This window comes from Macaca fascicularis, chromosome 1 (assembly GCF_037993035.2).
Source record: "Macaca fascicularis isolate 582-1 chromosome 1, T2T-MFA8v1.1".
In the NCBI taxonomy this organism is placed as follows: Eukaryota; Metazoa; Chordata; class Mammalia; order Primates; family Cercopithecidae; genus Macaca; species Macaca fascicularis.
The window spans coordinates 7,629,038-7,646,673 of NC_088375.1; the positions used below are offsets into that span (position 1 = coordinate 7,629,038).

At 36.5% G+C, this 17,636-nt stretch overlaps 1 protein-coding gene across 2 annotated transcripts in view; it reads right to left on the reverse strand.

The window, feature by feature from the left end:
- The window catches only part of KMO (kynurenine 3-monooxygenase), a 57,993-nt gene extending 46,215 nt beyond the window's left edge, over window positions 1-11,778 (reverse strand). For both annotated transcript variants that reach the window (XM_074036921.1, XM_045391147.2), the window contains exon 1: window positions 11,660-11,778. In XM_074036921.1, the coding sequence (XP_073893022.1) occupies window positions 11,660-11,713 (54 nt within the window). In that variant the 5' untranslated portion in view covers window positions 11,714-11,778. The remainder of the gene's footprint in view (window positions 1-11,659) is intronic.
- Between the last annotated feature and the right edge of the window lie 5,858 nt (window positions 11,779-17,636).

The following is a 17,636-nucleotide window of genomic DNA, read 5'->3' on the forward strand; positions in this document are numbered from 1 at the left end:
TTGCCAGTTGAACATGTATTAATGGTTTTTATGGGAGAATAAGGGATCTCGGGTAGTGTGGGCACAGTAAGATTAAATCTAACTTAGGCTCATGAAAATATTAAGTGCTAGAGAGGATAAGGCCTAATGGGATCTCTTACACATGGCTTGTAATTATCTTTTCAAGTTGAATATTCACATATTGAACAAATCAGCAATTCCTCTTAAAGGCATATACACAAGAGAAACTTTTGCTATATGTATGTCAGGTGACATGTGCCAGGCTGTTCAATGTAGTGCCTTTCATAGCTAAAACAGACAAGTAAAAAAGCTGGAAATAGCCCAAATGACTATCAGAGAGGAATGGATGAACACATTATGGCATATCCACACAATGAAATATGATATGAATATATTAGCAATACTATATGTGAAAAAATAAGACTCAGATGATTTTATACTGCATGATACAAAATAAAAATAATCAGGACTAAACTATAGATATATGCAAATATATAATTTTTTAAACACATAGCTAGTATTTATATGTACATGTATATATGAGATAAATATGTAAATAATATATGATAAAATGATATATAAAAAGGCAAAGGAGTGATAAATAAGATTTGGCATAATGCTTCTAATGGGTGGGGGAGAAGTACAGAGCAATCTGCCACTTCTTGTGTTGAGTAGTAGATTCATGACTGCTTACTATTATTATTATTAATAAACAAACAAAGAAGTAAAAGTGTTTTCTCCAAGACCCGTCATAATAGTGTGTAATAAAAGCTTGTATGAATATGATCCCAATTCTGTGTAACTGAAGTTCAAATAAATTTAAGGAAAAAATACATTGGTAGGTGTTATGTCGGTTTAGCCGGAAGAGGTAGTAATGTGTGTGGCTAACAATAAAGCTTTCAGACTGTAATTTTCTTTCCCCTCTCAGTTTCTGTAAAAAGTGCTTAATTGGGAATAACTGTCAGTGCCATCTTGAGTTGTTATGCTGGCAAGAAGGACTAAGACACAAATATATAAGTGGAAAGGAAATGTGGTGTGTAAAGCTTGCTAAGCCCACTACAAACTCTTGGTTAAGGCACAGCTGGATTCCTGAACATAAATAGTCAAGGAGGATGGCACATGAGAGAAGAAATTGGACAGAGTTAGACAGCTGAGAGAAATAAAACAGATTTTTTGATTCTGGTTCTGAGGGTAAAACCTTAATAGAGACAGGACAGTTCCCAGTAAGGACACGAACAATTATGAAAAGTTTCTGTGTTTGTTTTGAAACACTAAACGTTCACAAGAGTGAGATGTTTGCTCACAAAATAATTTTGCAAATTAAACATTTTATGAATAACCAGTCTAGTCTGTTTGTGTGTACAAGACTCTGAGGACATTCCTTGGTTACACAATTACGGATTTACCCAATTTGTCATTCTCTCGCTTCTCCACTTTCTTCTTCTGTCTCTTCATACTTCCTTATTTACAGGTCGTGTGCTTTTGACCCCATCTCGGTCCATTAAAGGGATGCCTAACCTACCACTTAAAAATACTATTTGAATATTTCCTTTCTGTAAATGGTGAGGTATGCTTCTCCTGTCTTCCGTTGCTTAGGTTTTCTGTCAGTTCCCATGTGACCCCTGTAGCAGCAATTGTTCAAGTAGCCAGTGATCATGAGAAAATGGTAAACCATTTAAATTGATAAATGTTGACCCTTGAATCTTACATTGAACTGATACGCAACAACAACAAATAAAACACGAAGGGGAAACAGGATTATAAAACTTCCATACATTTTATGTCTTTTCATATAATGTGTTTGAAATTAATCTGATAGTGCAATATTAAACATGTGTCAACTACTTTTGACTTGATGAAGCATATAACACCTTCCCTAATCCTTAAGAATCATGAATGTTTCTGAGTTTTCTGTCTATCTGACTTTTAAAAAACTTGTTAATAGTTTTTGAAATCCATATTTGGTCATGAAACTATAGTTTACTGTCTCAAGAATTTGATCTTTGGGTATATCAATGCAATGAGAAGAATCAGACTGTTAACTCTACTTACAATGCAATAAGCACATCAAAGTGTCTTCATACTTTGTTAGTAACTATTACATCTTCCAGAAGTGCATATGTTATGCCAAATATTGTTTTATTATTTTATCCTTACTCTGAGTTCTCTAATCTGTGTCATCTGGAATTGGTCTTTAAAGCCAAGCAGTGGTCTTGATTTTCCCTCTTATGAGAAGGTGAATGACTCACATTCCATGAGTGCTCTTAAGAAAATTTATGACTTACTCTAGTCTTGATCTTTGTCCTGAACTCCATCTGTGACTACTGAACCTGTCTATAGGTCCCTCTCAACATAGCTAAAATTTGACTTATTCCCATTCCTCAACCCTCTCTTTCTCCTTCTTCTGTATTCTGTATTCCATAAACTTTCTTCCTCCTTATATATTTCATATCTTAGAGACTAGCAATTGCACTCACTAATTCACCCAACCAGGATAGCTCGGTGAACATTTAACACCCATCTCTACCTACTAGTGTACATGAAATTAGGCAATATGTCCTACTGATTGTTCCTCTTCAGTCTCTCTCACAACAGATCTTCTGCCACCCACAGCTCTGTCCTTACATGGGTCCCTCATTAGCTTTTACCAGGCTACTGCAACAGTTTTCTAATAACCCTCTTTCCCAGTCTCTATGCATTCAGTCTGCACTCTGCACTAGAACTAGTCATCTTTTTTTTTCCTTTTCAGACAGGGTCTTGTTCTGTCACCCAGGCAGGCATACAAGGCTGGGATCATAGTTTACTGCAACCTTGAAGTCCTGGGCTCAAGTGATCTCCTGCCTTGGCCTCCCAAATAGCTGTGATTACAGGTGTGCTGCTATGCCTGGCTAATTTTTTAAATTTTTGTAGAGACAGGATCTTGCTATGTTGCCAAGGTTGGTCTCAAAACCCTGGGCTCATGTGATCCTTCTGCCTCAGCCTCCCAAAGTGCTGGTATTATAGACATGAGCCATCATGCCCAATCACTAATTATCTTCTTCTTCTTTTTTTTTTTTCTTCTTTTTTTTTTTTTTGAGACGGAGTCTCGCTCTGTCACCACCCAGGCTGGAGAGCAGTGGCGTGATCTCTGCTCACTGCAAGCTCTGCCTCCTGGGTTCACACCATTCTCCTGCCTCAGCTTCCCAAGTAGCTGGGACTATAGGTGCCCACCACCACGCCCAGCTAATTTTTTGTATTTTTAGTAGAGACGGGGTTTCACTGTGTTAGCCAGGATGGTCTCGATCTCCTGACCTCATAATCTGCCCGCCTCGGCCTCCCAAAGTGCTGGGATTACAGGCGTGAGCCACCGCGCCCCGCCTCACTAATTATCTTCTAAATCAGACATTGAATGATGTATTTTTGTCTTACTGTTGTTTATTAGCTCCTCATCTTTTCAGGATAAAATTCCAAATTTTCAACATGACATAATAGATTCTTACATGTGATCCCTACCTCTTTCTCCAGTTCATGATGCACTATTCTCATGCACCATCTGTAATAGGCATACTGAATTTACTATATGTTTTCTGAATATGCCATGCACTTTTATTCTTCCATGCCTTTGAATACTATCCTTCAGTTTTTGGAAAGTGTCTACCTTTCCTTTAAGACTCATATCCTCAGTGTAGTTTTTCCTGATACCTCTACTCCTCCAAAAGACTTGTTTGCCTTTTCTTCTGTAATTTTACATATATATGTATAGATGTGTTTTAATGTCTCAAGTACCTTGAATTATTTATTTATAGTCTTGTCTGACTTCACCAGGCAGTAAATTCCCAGAGAGGAATAATATTTGTATGGCTTGTGTTTTGTCTATCTTTTTATCTCTGATACAAACCACAAATTCTAATGAATTAGAAAATACAGGTAAATGTGAAGAAAAGAGTAATTTCTCACAATTTTACCACCAGTGGCAACCAATATTAACATTTTCTATGTATGTAAAATACATGACATTTCTTTTCAAAATGGTAACAGGTTGTATATTTTCTTTCATAATTTTTTTCAAAAAATAAAAAGTGTACTCTAAATACGTTTCCATGTCAAAAGATGTCGGAAGAAAAAGTATTTAATACTTGCCTTACATTTTATTGTATGCTTATATTTGGATACTCAAGTTATTTTAATTCTTTAGCATTATAAATGATTGTATGACGCATACACATGTCTTTTGATAAAATCTCACTAATGAAATGGCCACCAAAGGGCAATTTTGAATAAAAGGGATTGAAACACTGGCAAATCCTGAGCTCTAACACCCTCTTTCTCTCTGCCCCGTTGGCTCCTGGGCCTTGTTACTAGTGGGGGAATGGAGTAAGGATAACAGGGGAATGAGAAAACAAAGAGGTAAAGAAGAGAGTCTGAAGTGAGCTGGGGAGAGAATGTTGATGGTCTAGAGTGTAAGAGGAGCCTGCTCCATCTTCTTTTGTCTTGCTTTTGGAATAACTGCAAAGCACATGAAAAAGATTCAGATTGAGTGGGGCAAGATTATTCAGAAGGTTTTGTTGCGAGTTTTGAATACACTCCAGATTTGGTGTTTTTGAGAGCCCACATTAGTTTCTATTTGCTTTTAATTTCTCATTGGCTGAAGGCCAATTGTTTCTCTGAATGCAATGTCATGCTTAGGTCAACTTCAAGGGTGAGGTAGCTATTGCTGCTTTCTGCAAATCCCTGCCCCCGACCTTTTTTGTTTGTTTGTTTGTTTGTTTGTTTGAGACAGGGTCTTGCTCTGTCACCCAGGCTGGAGTGCAGTGGCATGATCTGGGCTCACTGCAACCTCCACCTCCCAGGTTCACGTGATTCTCCTGTCTCAGCCTCCTGAGTAGCTGGGAATACAGGCACGTGCCACCACACTTGGTTTATGTTTTGTGTGTTTTGGTAGAAACAAGTTTTCACCGTGTTGTCCAGGCTGGTCTTGAACTCCTGAGCTCAGGTGATCTACCCGCCTAGGCCTCCCAAAGTGCTAGGATTACAGGCATGAGCCACCATGCCTGGCCAAATCCTCCATATTTGTGAGACTACAGATGTGTATATTTTCAAGTTCTTTTCCAGGAAAAAAATACCAGCTTAGATTACCATCAACAGTGTATGAGGGTGCTGCTTTTTGTTTTTTCTTTGAGTGGACAGATAGAGGACTAGATAAATGCCTGAGTAATATGGACAGAAGGGAAATAATCTGAGAGTATTTGGGAGGAGGATAGGCCAAATGAGAAGGAACGAAAGACACACTCTTTGCAGGTACTTAACAAAGTTTGGAGCTATCTAAAGTTGTTGGTTCCATTCCAGATACTTCTCACCAGATAGCAAATGAAGGAATCTCTGAGGGATGAATTCCCTGAGGGGAGAGTGGGATTTATAACGCACAGCCACAAAGAAATCCACTCCATCTCTGTTTTAAGAAGGTGCTAGATATGGGGCACTAATGAGAGTTTTTCATATTTAAGAAGGCTCAGAGCCTATGAAATAGAAAACTGAAACCCAGGGCTAACATGGTGAGGCCCACCAAACTTAGCCTGCCTTGCTTGCTTTTTACTGCTTACTTCTAGTTGATCTCAAAGCCCATAGAGCTAAAAGTCATGTAGCCAAACAATATACATCTAATCTGTCACTAGCTTCCTCATAGACAACATCTCTGGCATAAGTCACTATGGTAATGGTTGCTTAAAGGTTTTTTTTGTTTTTTGTTTTCAAGAACTAGGCTGGCAGCTCTTATCCAGTTTAAACTACTTGAGAGAGGCCACCAACCCTCTTTCCACCTCCCCCATTGACTCCTGGACCTTATTACCGTGGAATAAGGCTAATAGGAGAATGAGAAAGCAGATAGAAGAAGGAAAGAAGAGAGTTGCAGGCCCTTCAACTGGGCCTGCACAAATGCCCAAGAATTGACTTTCTGACACCAGAAGGCCAAAAACTTCACCTTCAGAGCTTGCTAATGCCACCATTTTCTGAACATGTGTCCTATGAAGACTTGTGAACCTCGATTATGTGTGCTCAGACCACCTATTACTTCATTTTCCTCACTGCTAATCACCTCTCCCCATACCTTAAACAACTCCGCTTCTTTACCCCATAAATATCTCTAAGCCCTATCTTCGGAGAGGTGGATTTGAAAGCTGTTCTTCCATCTCCTTGCTGGGCTGTCCTGTGAATAAAATCTTCTCTTTACTGCAAAACTTGTTGATATGGTTTGGCTGTGTCCCCACCCAAATCTCATCTTGAATTGTAGCTCCCATAATCCCCATGTGTTGTGGGAGGGACCCAGCGGGAGGTAATTGAATCATGGGATTGGGTCCTTCCCATGCTGTTCTTGTGACAGTGAATGAGTCTCATGAAATCTGATGATTTTATAAAAGGGAGTTCCCCTGCACGCCCTCTCTTGCCTGCCACCATGTAAGACATGCCTTTTGCCTTTCGCCATGATCGTGAGGCCTCCCCAGTCACATGGAACTGTGAGTCCATTAGACCTCTTTTTCTTTATAAATTGCCCAGTCTCAGGTAGGTCTTTATCAGCAGCATGAAAACGGACTAATACACTTGTTATCTCAGTAACTGACTTACTGCATGCTGGCAGAACAAGCCCGGTTTGGTATCAAAACAAAAGTAGAGTGAATAGAGCTTAGTTTATTTTCATATTGATAAAATAATAACAATAAAGGTTAACAGTAATTAGGTCTTTTTCATGGTGTAGCTCATTAATATTTGCTAAAATTAAAAAGCATACACTTGAATCCAATTCTGTGTAGACCTCAACCCAGGATTATAAGCCATTTGATGGTTCATCTGTGCTGAGGATGTTTACTTCAGGGAAAGTGAAAATTCTGGGTGACATTTGATTTCTGCTTTTAGAAAGGAGTAGGTTGAGAACAAAGCTAGAGATCTGTGAGCGAGAAAGTGTGAAAAAGAAGCAGTAGAATCTTAGCATTAAAAGACTAGCAATCTAGTTTTAGCCCAAGAGGAAGAAACTAAGACCCATAGGGTAAGATTTCCTGAGCGTTCAGCTGGTTGCAAACTCTGCTATTCCAAGTCTCCTCACTGAATAACAGTTTCCATCCCATGAAGCTGAGTGAAAAGTAAGGGGTGAGGTGGAAAAATCGTGAGAACAGAACAGAAACACCATTTGGGGACAGTTTAGCATCAAGACCATTTTGAGCCTATAAATCCACAACAGGATTTAACATCTATAGCTGTGAGACATAAACTCTCACAGAGTCAAGGTCAAAGTGCCTCAAAGGCAATTTCATCAGCAGAGGCCACTGACTTGACTTGAATTCCAGGGGGCAGGGCACAATTATCAACAATAAGTCGAAACATGTACAAATCTCCTCACCCTCTAAATACTACTAAATGGACAACTTTGCTGGGTCGAACATAGGGAGAGTAGATCACAAAACCCTCTACGGTGGGGTTTCTTTTATGCAGAAAGGAAGAGAAGAAATATTTGAATGATATCCTAAAATACATCTCCAAAATATATGCTAGAATAGTCGACATACATTGCAACAGCAGGAGGCAGCTGAGGCTGGAATGCTTAATAGTACTCTTAGCCAAGGCTCTTGGCTTCCGTCAAAAAATGAGGTCTTGAGTAGCTTTAGCTGTCACTGAAATGGTGCTTTTTTGCTCTGATCACTTTCATCATACCTGTAAACACTGAAAATAGTTATCAAAAGCAGTATTTTCTGACTCTCAAGGACTGCATTCAGACATGGATTAAGGACACCTGTTTAGGTTACATGGCCTTTGTTTACTTCTCTGGCTTGTCTGCTTCTCTCCCACTTCATAAAGAAAGGAAAACATATCACTCTAACATGAAGTAAGGCAGTTTGTAAGGCAGTTTTTTGGTAACGTAGGTTTTTCCTGAACTGATGTGCTAGAATTGAAAAGCTACACCTGTAGAACTCCTTCCAGCCTGCAAAATTGAGATTATTTTCCAAATCCTTTTTTAAGTTACTCTCTGAAAGGACTACATTCCTTATGCCATAATTGTGTTAAAAAAAAAAAAAAACATTAAAAAATTTCCCATAACTTCTAAAAGACTGATTCTCCACTTTGTTCTGAAATCGAACTCATGTACAGAAAATATTTTAGTGTGGTTCACATTATAAGGCACTGGGAAACCTTTATAAAGGTAGCAGGAGCCAAAGATAAAATAATCTTTAGATCTATGAAGTAAAAAGCTTCTATGGGGAATAAACTATGCATAACAAAATTTTAGCAGAAGGCAGCATTTGATAATGGCAAACAAAGCCCTGTAGGCATTTAAAGAGAGGAGAAGTCTTCACAGGTTGATTCTCCTGCAGTTACCTTCTGGAACTAGCAGGAGGTAATCCCATTGGCTGGAGAAGGGATAGGGGAGTTGTAATTCACACAAGGAGGAAAATATCGGTCAATACAGTGGTTTTTCTAAATATTTAGGTCAATGTTCTTGAAATGCTATTTTAATATCTTTTCCCACTCTTTTTTCAATATTTAAACTTTACCTGGTTTATGATTATGGTTTAGTTTCTTTTACCTTTTGTTTCTCAGTAGGAGTTTCTTTACTGATTTGTTGATCTCTTTGACTGAACGTGTCTTCAAAGAAAGGAAATCAACTGGATTAACCCAAGATCATACGATCACTACATCAGAGCAAGAACAACTTCTCAGGGTGACTTTTCACTAGGCAAGGTTACTAGACACGGTAGGCTACCACTGATAAGAATTGAGGGAAGTTCACTATATTTTTTGGATATCTAAGTAAAAGTTCTCAACTCTTACTTTTTTTTCTAGGGGCCAAGGGAGAGCCTTTAATGTGTTAGACAGTATAAGGTACTGGGATATGGTTTATGGAAAGGAGGAGATGGGAAGGGAGGGTGGAAAAAAAAAACAGAAGAAGATGGGCAAAAATGTAATCTTGTCCTCTATGTAAAGACATTAACCTTCTTGAATTGCTCTATTTAGTCAATACTTTTAAAAATAATATTCTCAATATTCAAATATGCATCTGTTATTATTTTTTCACCTTTGTATCATTAAGTTTTCTCATTCCTCTCATTTATTCATCCACCCAAAACATAATGTTAGGCGTAATTCCAGCCTCTGGAATACATTGGTCAGTAAGAGTTTATATCCTAGTTGGAGTAGATATTTAAGAAACAGGTAAAAATAAAACCTCAAAGTGTGTAATTTCTGATACTAGTAGATAAGATTAAAAAATAAAAAGGGAAAGGGGTGAAGTCAGAAAGGAAGATAGGCTCAGTTCAGACAGGACCTTTGGTAAAGAGTTTGGGTTTTTTTTATTTGTAATGGGAGATCATTGGAAGATTTTAAGCAGGGCATGATAATGATCAGACTCATGTTTTAAAAAGGTGTTTCTGGCTGTGGTGTGTAGTACAGACTATAAGGGAATAGGAGTTAAAGCTGGGAGACTAATTTGGAGGTTGTTGCAAGAATATGGATGGGAGATGATAATGGCTTGGGCCAGGATGGTTGTAAGGGCTAGAATTTAAATGTATTTTGGATATAGAGCCTCAAGGCTTACTGATGGAGTGAAAGAAGAATAAGCATTTGCATAAAATGAAAAAAGGAATCAAATATGATGCCTAAGCATGGACCTGAGCAATGGGATGGATAGAATTCTTTTGCAGAGGAATTTTAGTTGCTTCCTAATACACACGTAGTAATTTTTGTCTCCTATTTTCCAGCATATGTATGACGTGGTTACATGATGATGATCTCATGTTATTCAGGGAGAAATCCATGGATGACACCCACATTTTATGCCCCCCAAAACCATATATCCAGTCACATATTTGTTATCTCTCCCTTGGATTTCTAAGAGACAATTTTTAAAATGAGACATCACTGCTGCCACTTTAGTCCAAGTCTTGAACTAAAGTAACAGCCTCCTAACTGGTCTATCTTGTCTTCTTAAAATTTTCCTAGTCATTCTCCACATAATGGTCCAAGGGACCTTCTAAAATCACAACTTAATTTCCTGCCTAAAATCCTCCAATAGCTTCCCATTGTAATTTGAACAAAATCTGATCTTCTTGCCTGTACCTCTAAGATCCTACAAGATCTGGCTCTGTCAGCTTCTCTGGCCTCATCAGCTACTCTTCTCTGGCCTCATTCAGTTCCTGCCTTTCTTTCTGCTCCTTGAACTTGGGCAGCTCATTATTGCCCGAGAATTTCTCTTCCTGCTGTTCCCTCTGCCTGAAATGTTCTTTCTCAAGATCTTCACGTGGTAAGTCCTATCTGATCATTCAGGTTTCCAGCCCCTGCTGAATATGTCCCTCCAGCAGAGCAGCTGTCCCTGACCACATTCTAGACAGGTACTCTCAAAGCGACTCTCTACAGCATTAGTCTGTTTTCATTTCTTTCATAGTGCTTCACTTTAACTGAAATTATCTTGTTTGTTTTCTTCTTCCTTGTCTTTTTCTTCTCTGGAATTCTCACCCTTGCATCCCTACTACCTAAAACAATGTTGGCACATAGTAAGTAATAAGATTTTGTTGAACACATTAATTCTTATTTTGTGCAACATTTTTATAGGAGAGAATTGGACACAAGCCTAGTATGAAGCAGTCACAACACATGTCCCAACCAGTGACCGACACATCATGTGATAGCATTTCTAAATGAAAATTTAGAATCGTAAATGTTCAAAGAACTTTCTAGCACTTTGGGGAAAAGACACTAAGGAAGGCAGAACAAAAGACAGTTAGCATATACTATATAAATACATATGTGGCATAAAAGATACCATCTATATTCAGCCTAGAACAGTGTTACACCTTCAATAAATTTTTTTGTTGAGTGGATACATGAATGAATTAATTAAAAGTCTCCAAATGATTTGACCAAAGGTGATAGGGAAATGATTTAACCTTGACTAATTGGGATGTTTGTATTCTGAAACAGAAATTCTGCTGAGAGGAGAAAAAGCAAAGTTAAATCGAAGCAGACCCATGTTAAACAGAACTACCTTTGGCACCATAACTATGAAAGCAGAGAGGGACCTCTCCTTCTGTCTTGCTAGGTGTGGGGCAAGTCCCAGCACCTTTACGTCACTTGCTCAGTGAAAGGTAAACACCACACTCCACTGCCGTAGGTGCTCCACTGGAAGAGTCAAGTAAGTCAGATGACCACATAATCTTATTCCCAATTACTCATATAACTAGTGAACATTCAACATGATACTTTGACGTTAGCTTCATGTTTCTTGACCCTTTTATTCTCATTAGACAGCATTAACTGAGTTATTAAACAAAGCGGGACAAATGTTTTTATTAAAATGAATATTAAGACTAATTCCTGTTCCTAAAAACATAGTCAATTTGGGGATAAAATCAAATTCGATTTGCATTATTTTTGCTTTTTAACAAATCCTTAACCAAAATGATGAGGGAAAACAGAAACCTTTGTATTTAATGGCTATAAAATACCTTTCCTGAAAAAGAACAGATTAAAACCCATACTATATTAAATATATGAAAATAAAAAAATTTAAAAAGCTGTATTTAAATATCAGATAAGTTTTCACAAGAAAATTAACAACTTGTAGAAGTGATGAATAATAATTACGAGTGATAATAGTTAACATAATACCACCACCAACAATAATCCATGTGAAAATTCTTACCAAGCCACCACCAATGACAGCTACTTTTTTCCTTTGAATGACAGATGAGTCCATAACTGCTGAAGTATTTTTCACAATTATTGTTGCTTCTGTCACTGAGGGACACTGATTTGTGTCTCTCCGACACACTGATTTCTCTCAGTTTTTATACCACCCAAAGCCCAGTGCATTTATGAGCCAGCGGCAATGTTTAGTCAGGGCTAATTTCCCTTGACAGTATTAACCCATTAGTTGGCCAAAGTACACTCAGCTCAGCTCTAAAAAAAAAAAAAATCATTACAATAACCAAATTTAAAAAAAATCCATCCAATTGGAGACACTCTATTTTTTCTATCTTCTGTGTAAGACACGGAAATTTTTAAGCAGTCTTATGGCTTTTCTTCTTCTTTTTCTACAGCATATATTCTTAGTTTCATTTTCATTCATGATTAACCATGCATGGAACCTTTCTCATCTGAAGTCCAAAAACATCTCATACCTCCCTTAGAGAGTAAGATGACATGACTTCATAATTCATCTGTGGATCATTTTTTGTGATTAAGACCAATCAAGAATTTCATCTAAAGGGTCCTCATGGATTATTTTTAATAGGCTCTACCAGGGAAAAGTTTTTGCAAGGTTTTCATATTCTCCTGATCAACATTTTGAATTGTGTAACTGACCATACTTCCCTTTTTTTTTTTCTCCAGCCCAGATGCTTGAAAATTTAGAATCTAGTTTTAGAATCGAAAATTTAGAATATGATTACCACTAGGGGAGATGACTGACACAATGCTTCTGTAAACTCTTTCCTGACTTCATATTATCTATTCACTGTTTTGTCTTTTTCACTCCATTTTAAATGTCATACTTTTGTGCATGATTTGCGAATTGCCATTGTTTTCTGGAACATGATGTGGTGTAAAGTAAAATAAGAACATAAATGAAGTTGTTTCTTCACTTCCTGTTAAGCACATAAAGAATTCAGAACGTTTTTTCCCCTTGTTAGAACTAGAGCTAAATGGTATTCAATAGTGACCCCTTGTGGATAAGCATGATTAGGTATTTTTTTTATTTTGAATAGGTAATACATTAACATGGTATGAAATTAAAAAGACACAAAAGAGTACACAGTGAACAGGAATCCTGCTAACCTTGACCCTTGGCCGCCTGTTCCTCCTGCCCAAAGACAAGAATTGTTTTGGTGTGTGGGTTACCGTAATCTTCTACAAGTTGATTATGTCTTTCTTGTTCTTTCCTTGTTTCCTATCTTCTCCCTCTCTCTCTCTCCTTTTTTCTCTCTCTTTCTCTCACTCTCTCCCTCATTCCCTTCCTTCCTTTCCTTTTAAACATTCATTTTAAAATTTTTCCACACCATATGTCTCACTGTACAACATATAGCTTCAGAATTCTTCAATATCAATACGTAGAAAACTGTATCATTGTCAAAAAATATTTTAAAAATTACGAACTATCACACAAATGAACAGTATAATAAGTTACTGTAAAGCAAGCATCCATGTAACTACCATTTAGGTGCAGAGAGAGAACATTGCCAGAATCCCAGAAGTCTACGTGCCCCTTGTTAATCACCCCTCCTTCATAGAGGTAACTGCCATACCAACTTCCTTTGCTTTTATATATAATTGTACTATCATAGATGCATCTCTAAAACAGTTTACTGTTGACTTTTTTGAACTTTCCTATAAATGAACTTATACTGTTTATGTTTTTATAACTTGCTTCTTTTTCTCAATATTATATTTCTTAAGATCCATTTGTGTTGTTGCATGTTTTTCCAGTTCATTCATTTTTATTGTCATATATTATTTATTCATTCTACTGTTGATGGACATTTGGGGTGTTTTCAAATTTTTAATATCATGAATAATGGTGTTGCCATAAACACTCTTGTGTATACAATGTCATGTACATATGTATGAGTATCTCTAGGTTTCATATGCTGTTTGTGCTTTTTTGTTTGTTTGTTTTTTGGTTTTTGGGGTTTTTTTTGAGACACAGTCTCACTCTGTCACCCAGGCTGGAGTGCAATGGTGCAATCTCAGCTCACTGCAACCTCTGCCTCCCAGGTTCAAGTGATTCTCCTGCCTCAGCCTCCCGAGTAGCTGGGATTACAGGTGCCTGCTACCACACCTTGCTAATTTTTGTATTTTTTTAGTAAAGATGGGGTTTCACCATGTTGACTAGGCGGGTCTTGAACTCCTGGCCTCAAGTGGTCCACCTGCCTCGGCCTCCCAAAGTGCTGGGATTACAGATGTGAGCGACTGCATCCAGCCATGTTTATGCATATTTTTAACCTTTCTGAATAAACGAAAGTTACATTCCAAATAGTGCATTAGCTTTTACTTGATGCAATGTGTACAATTTGTCTTCCGCTCTATCCTCACCAATGTATGTATTGCCAAGAATTTTTAATTTTTGCCGGTCTGGTAGATGTGCTCTATATTTCATTATTCTTTTAATTTGCAATCCTTTGATTATTAGTGAAGTTGAGCACATTTTTACCTGTTCATTCACAACTTATTTTTCTTCCTCTGTACAGATAGTGTTAATTTTGCGGGGGGCGGGGGCAGTGGGAAGTTTTTTTTCTTTTTTGAGTTCCATTGCATATGAACTTTAGTATTTATATATGTCACAAATAACATTTCATTCACTCTGTGGCTTGCCTTTTCGCTTTCCTAGTGGTGTCTTTTGATGAAAGAATATTCTTCATTTAATACATTCTTTTCCCTTGTGGTTAGAGTTTTTCATGTCATGTTTTATCACTTTCTTTTTTTTTATAACCTTGAGGTCATGAGGATATTCTTCCATGTTGTCTTCTAAAATACTTATAATTTGCCTTTCATTTTTTAGGTCTATGATCAACATGGAGTTAGCTTTTTTGTTTTTAGAATGCTGTGATATAGATGTTAAAATTTTATTTGTTTTCCAAATGAATACCCAATATTCCCAGTACCACTAAATGAAAAGACTTTCCTTTGCACGCATTGCCTTCGGTGTAGGTCCAGTGTTCATATATGTGTGGGTCTTGTTCTAGGTTTCTATTCTATTTCATTCCATATAGTTTATACTGCCTATACTAATGCCAGTTCCAACGCCAAATTACAATAGCTTTAATACAATACTTAATGTCTTGATCAATTCACCCACCTTGCCCTTCATTAATAATTTATTGGCTATTCTTGGTGCTTTGTATTTCCATCTGTTTTAGAATCAGTCTGTTAATTCCATTTTTAAAACCCTAAAATAAAAACATTGTTGGGATTTTTGACTGGGATTGCTTTGAAGTTATATATCTATCTGAAAAGAATAACTATTTTGACTACTGTGTCTTTCCAATCAGAATATGATGTGCCCCTCCCCACCATCTATTTGTCATCTCCAAGGCTTACAAAGTTATATTCTTTCCCTGTAGAGGTTTGGTCCCCTATTATTATGTTTAGGTAATTGATTTTTTAAATTTTATTGCAAATAATATCTTTTATTTCATTTTCTACTATTAATAGTATTTAGAAACACATTATTTTCCATTTTGTGAGCTTGTATCCAGCAACACTGCAAAAGTTATTAATTCTATTAATTTTGTCTGCAGATTTTTTTTATTTTTTTTTTAACCCAATCACAATGATTGTTCTTCCTTCCCTCCCTCCCTCCCTTCCTTCCTTTTTTGTCTTTCTTTCCTATTGACGGAATGGTGGATTTTTCTCTTCACCACAATCATGGTAGTTTCTCTCTCTCTCTCTCCCCCCCAACTCCTCCCCCACTGACTGATTGAATAATTCCCTTCTGTGCTGGCTAGTACCTTCAGTACAGGGTGGAATAGAGGTTTATTTCTTAAGTTCCAAATGCTGGGACATCCTAGTTTTCTTATTGTTATTGGTTTTTAGCAAAATTCCAGTGAGGCCAGCTAATAAGTGCTGTAGATTTTCAAACATGTGAAACTGGTTAAGACTAACTGTATGGCCATAAAGTGGTAAATTTGTGTAAATGCTTTGTGTGTACTTGAAATATATATATATATTTTCTGAAATTAGTGTATATATTTTCCCACACATATCCATTAGGTCAAGTTTATTAATCATGTGCTCAAAACTTTTGTACTCTCTCTAACTTTTGGTATGCTTGTTTTGTCAGTTACTGAAAAGGGTATGTTAAATAATCTCATGCTGTGATTGGTATTTGTCTATTTCTTCAGTATTCCTATCTATATTGAACAATCCACATTTAAAGCTGTTATCCATTACTGGTAAACTAAAGCTTTTATTATTATGAAGCAAATAATTATTTTTGCCTCAGAGTTTACTTGATATTACTATTAGCTTTTATATTTGGTTAGCATATGCATATTATATCATTTCCAACCTTTTGGTTTCAACTTTCCTTTATTCTTATGTGGCCTTTGTAAACATCATTCTGTTGAACATTTTAAAATCCAGTCTTGTCTTTAATCTTTATCTTTTAACTTGAGTCTTTGGCTTTCTGTTATTTCACTAAGATGTATCTAGATAAAAATTTATTTTTGTAGATCCTAGTAGGAAATCATTGGGTTGCTTAAGTAGAGATTGGTTTCTTTCCTTGTCTCTTATCCTTTTATCTGTATTTTCATCGCTTGTCCTTTTGTGCTTCACTATGGATAGTTATTTTAATGTATTATGTATTTTAATGTATTATTCAATTTCCCAGTTCTTGTTTCTGCTGTCTAGTCAGCTGATAAACTAATCCATTATGTTCCTAACTTTGATTATTATAAATTTTTAGTTCTGGAATTTTTATTTGTTTTTTTTCATATATACTACAATATTTTTAGTTTCCAGCACCCTTGTCAAAATCTTCAAGCTTATGTTTATTACTTAACATAATAAACATGAATGTCTTATGGTCTGTGTCTGATAATTTCTACTGTGGCTTTGTTTTGATGGTTATTTATCTTTTGTAGATACTTATGTTATCTAATTTCCCTGTGAGCATTTTAAACTTTGAGTGCTCAAAATGGTAGTTGAAAAAAAAAAAAAAAAAACAACTTGCAAGTAGTTTGAGGCTTCAGGCATCAGTGTATTGCTTTAGAGAAGATTTATTTTTGCTTCTGCCTTGTGCTTCTGGTGATTCAGCACTCACTCCGTGTGCAGTATCAGTGAGGTCCATCTTAGGAATAGCTCTTCTTTCGGTATCTACATAGCCCATATGGGACAAAACTAGAGATCGTCAGGCTACTTGCTCTCTTTAAGCCTAGAAGTTCAAAACCCTTTTCCACAACACACGACACATTCATTTTAAATGTTATTCATCTGAAAGGTGAACTCTCATGGAAGTACTAATATTAGCAGTTTGGGCACAGATACATACAATCTGAAGTTTACATACAATTCTCTGCTTAATAGCTAGACACATACTCTTTTTCTTTGACTCAAAGAAGTGCACATATTAATACTATATTATCTGAGTAAAAAAGTATTGCACCTGCTTTACTTATTTTTAAAATAATTTTCAAATGTTGATACTTTAGCTCCTATATATAACAAATTGTGACCGTCTCACAAATAATCTGGCTAAAATAGTGTTTTATGACATTAAAACTGACTATAAGGATGCTGATAACTATTGTTCTATGATGTTTCTACATCACTTATCAGGTGAGTCAAATAACTCTCCATTTATGGGCCAAAAAATTTTATGTCAAGTCAATAGTTGAGATAAAAGAGACTAATAATGAATCATGACATCTATGCAGCATGTAAACAATATGCTAATAAACTGATAAATAATGATTATTATTACTTTGATAGTAAGTCCCAGTTTTCTCGGTTCATTCTTAGAATGGATAATTTTGTTATTACCTCTCAGAAATGTCCTCAATTTCTGTTACAGGGAGAGTCAGTAATAAATGACTGTTACTCTAAAAAAAAGTGCCAATTTTCATATCTCATGTTGCTTTTATTTTTTTTGACAATCCAAACTAAAGGAAACTTAAATTGATAGA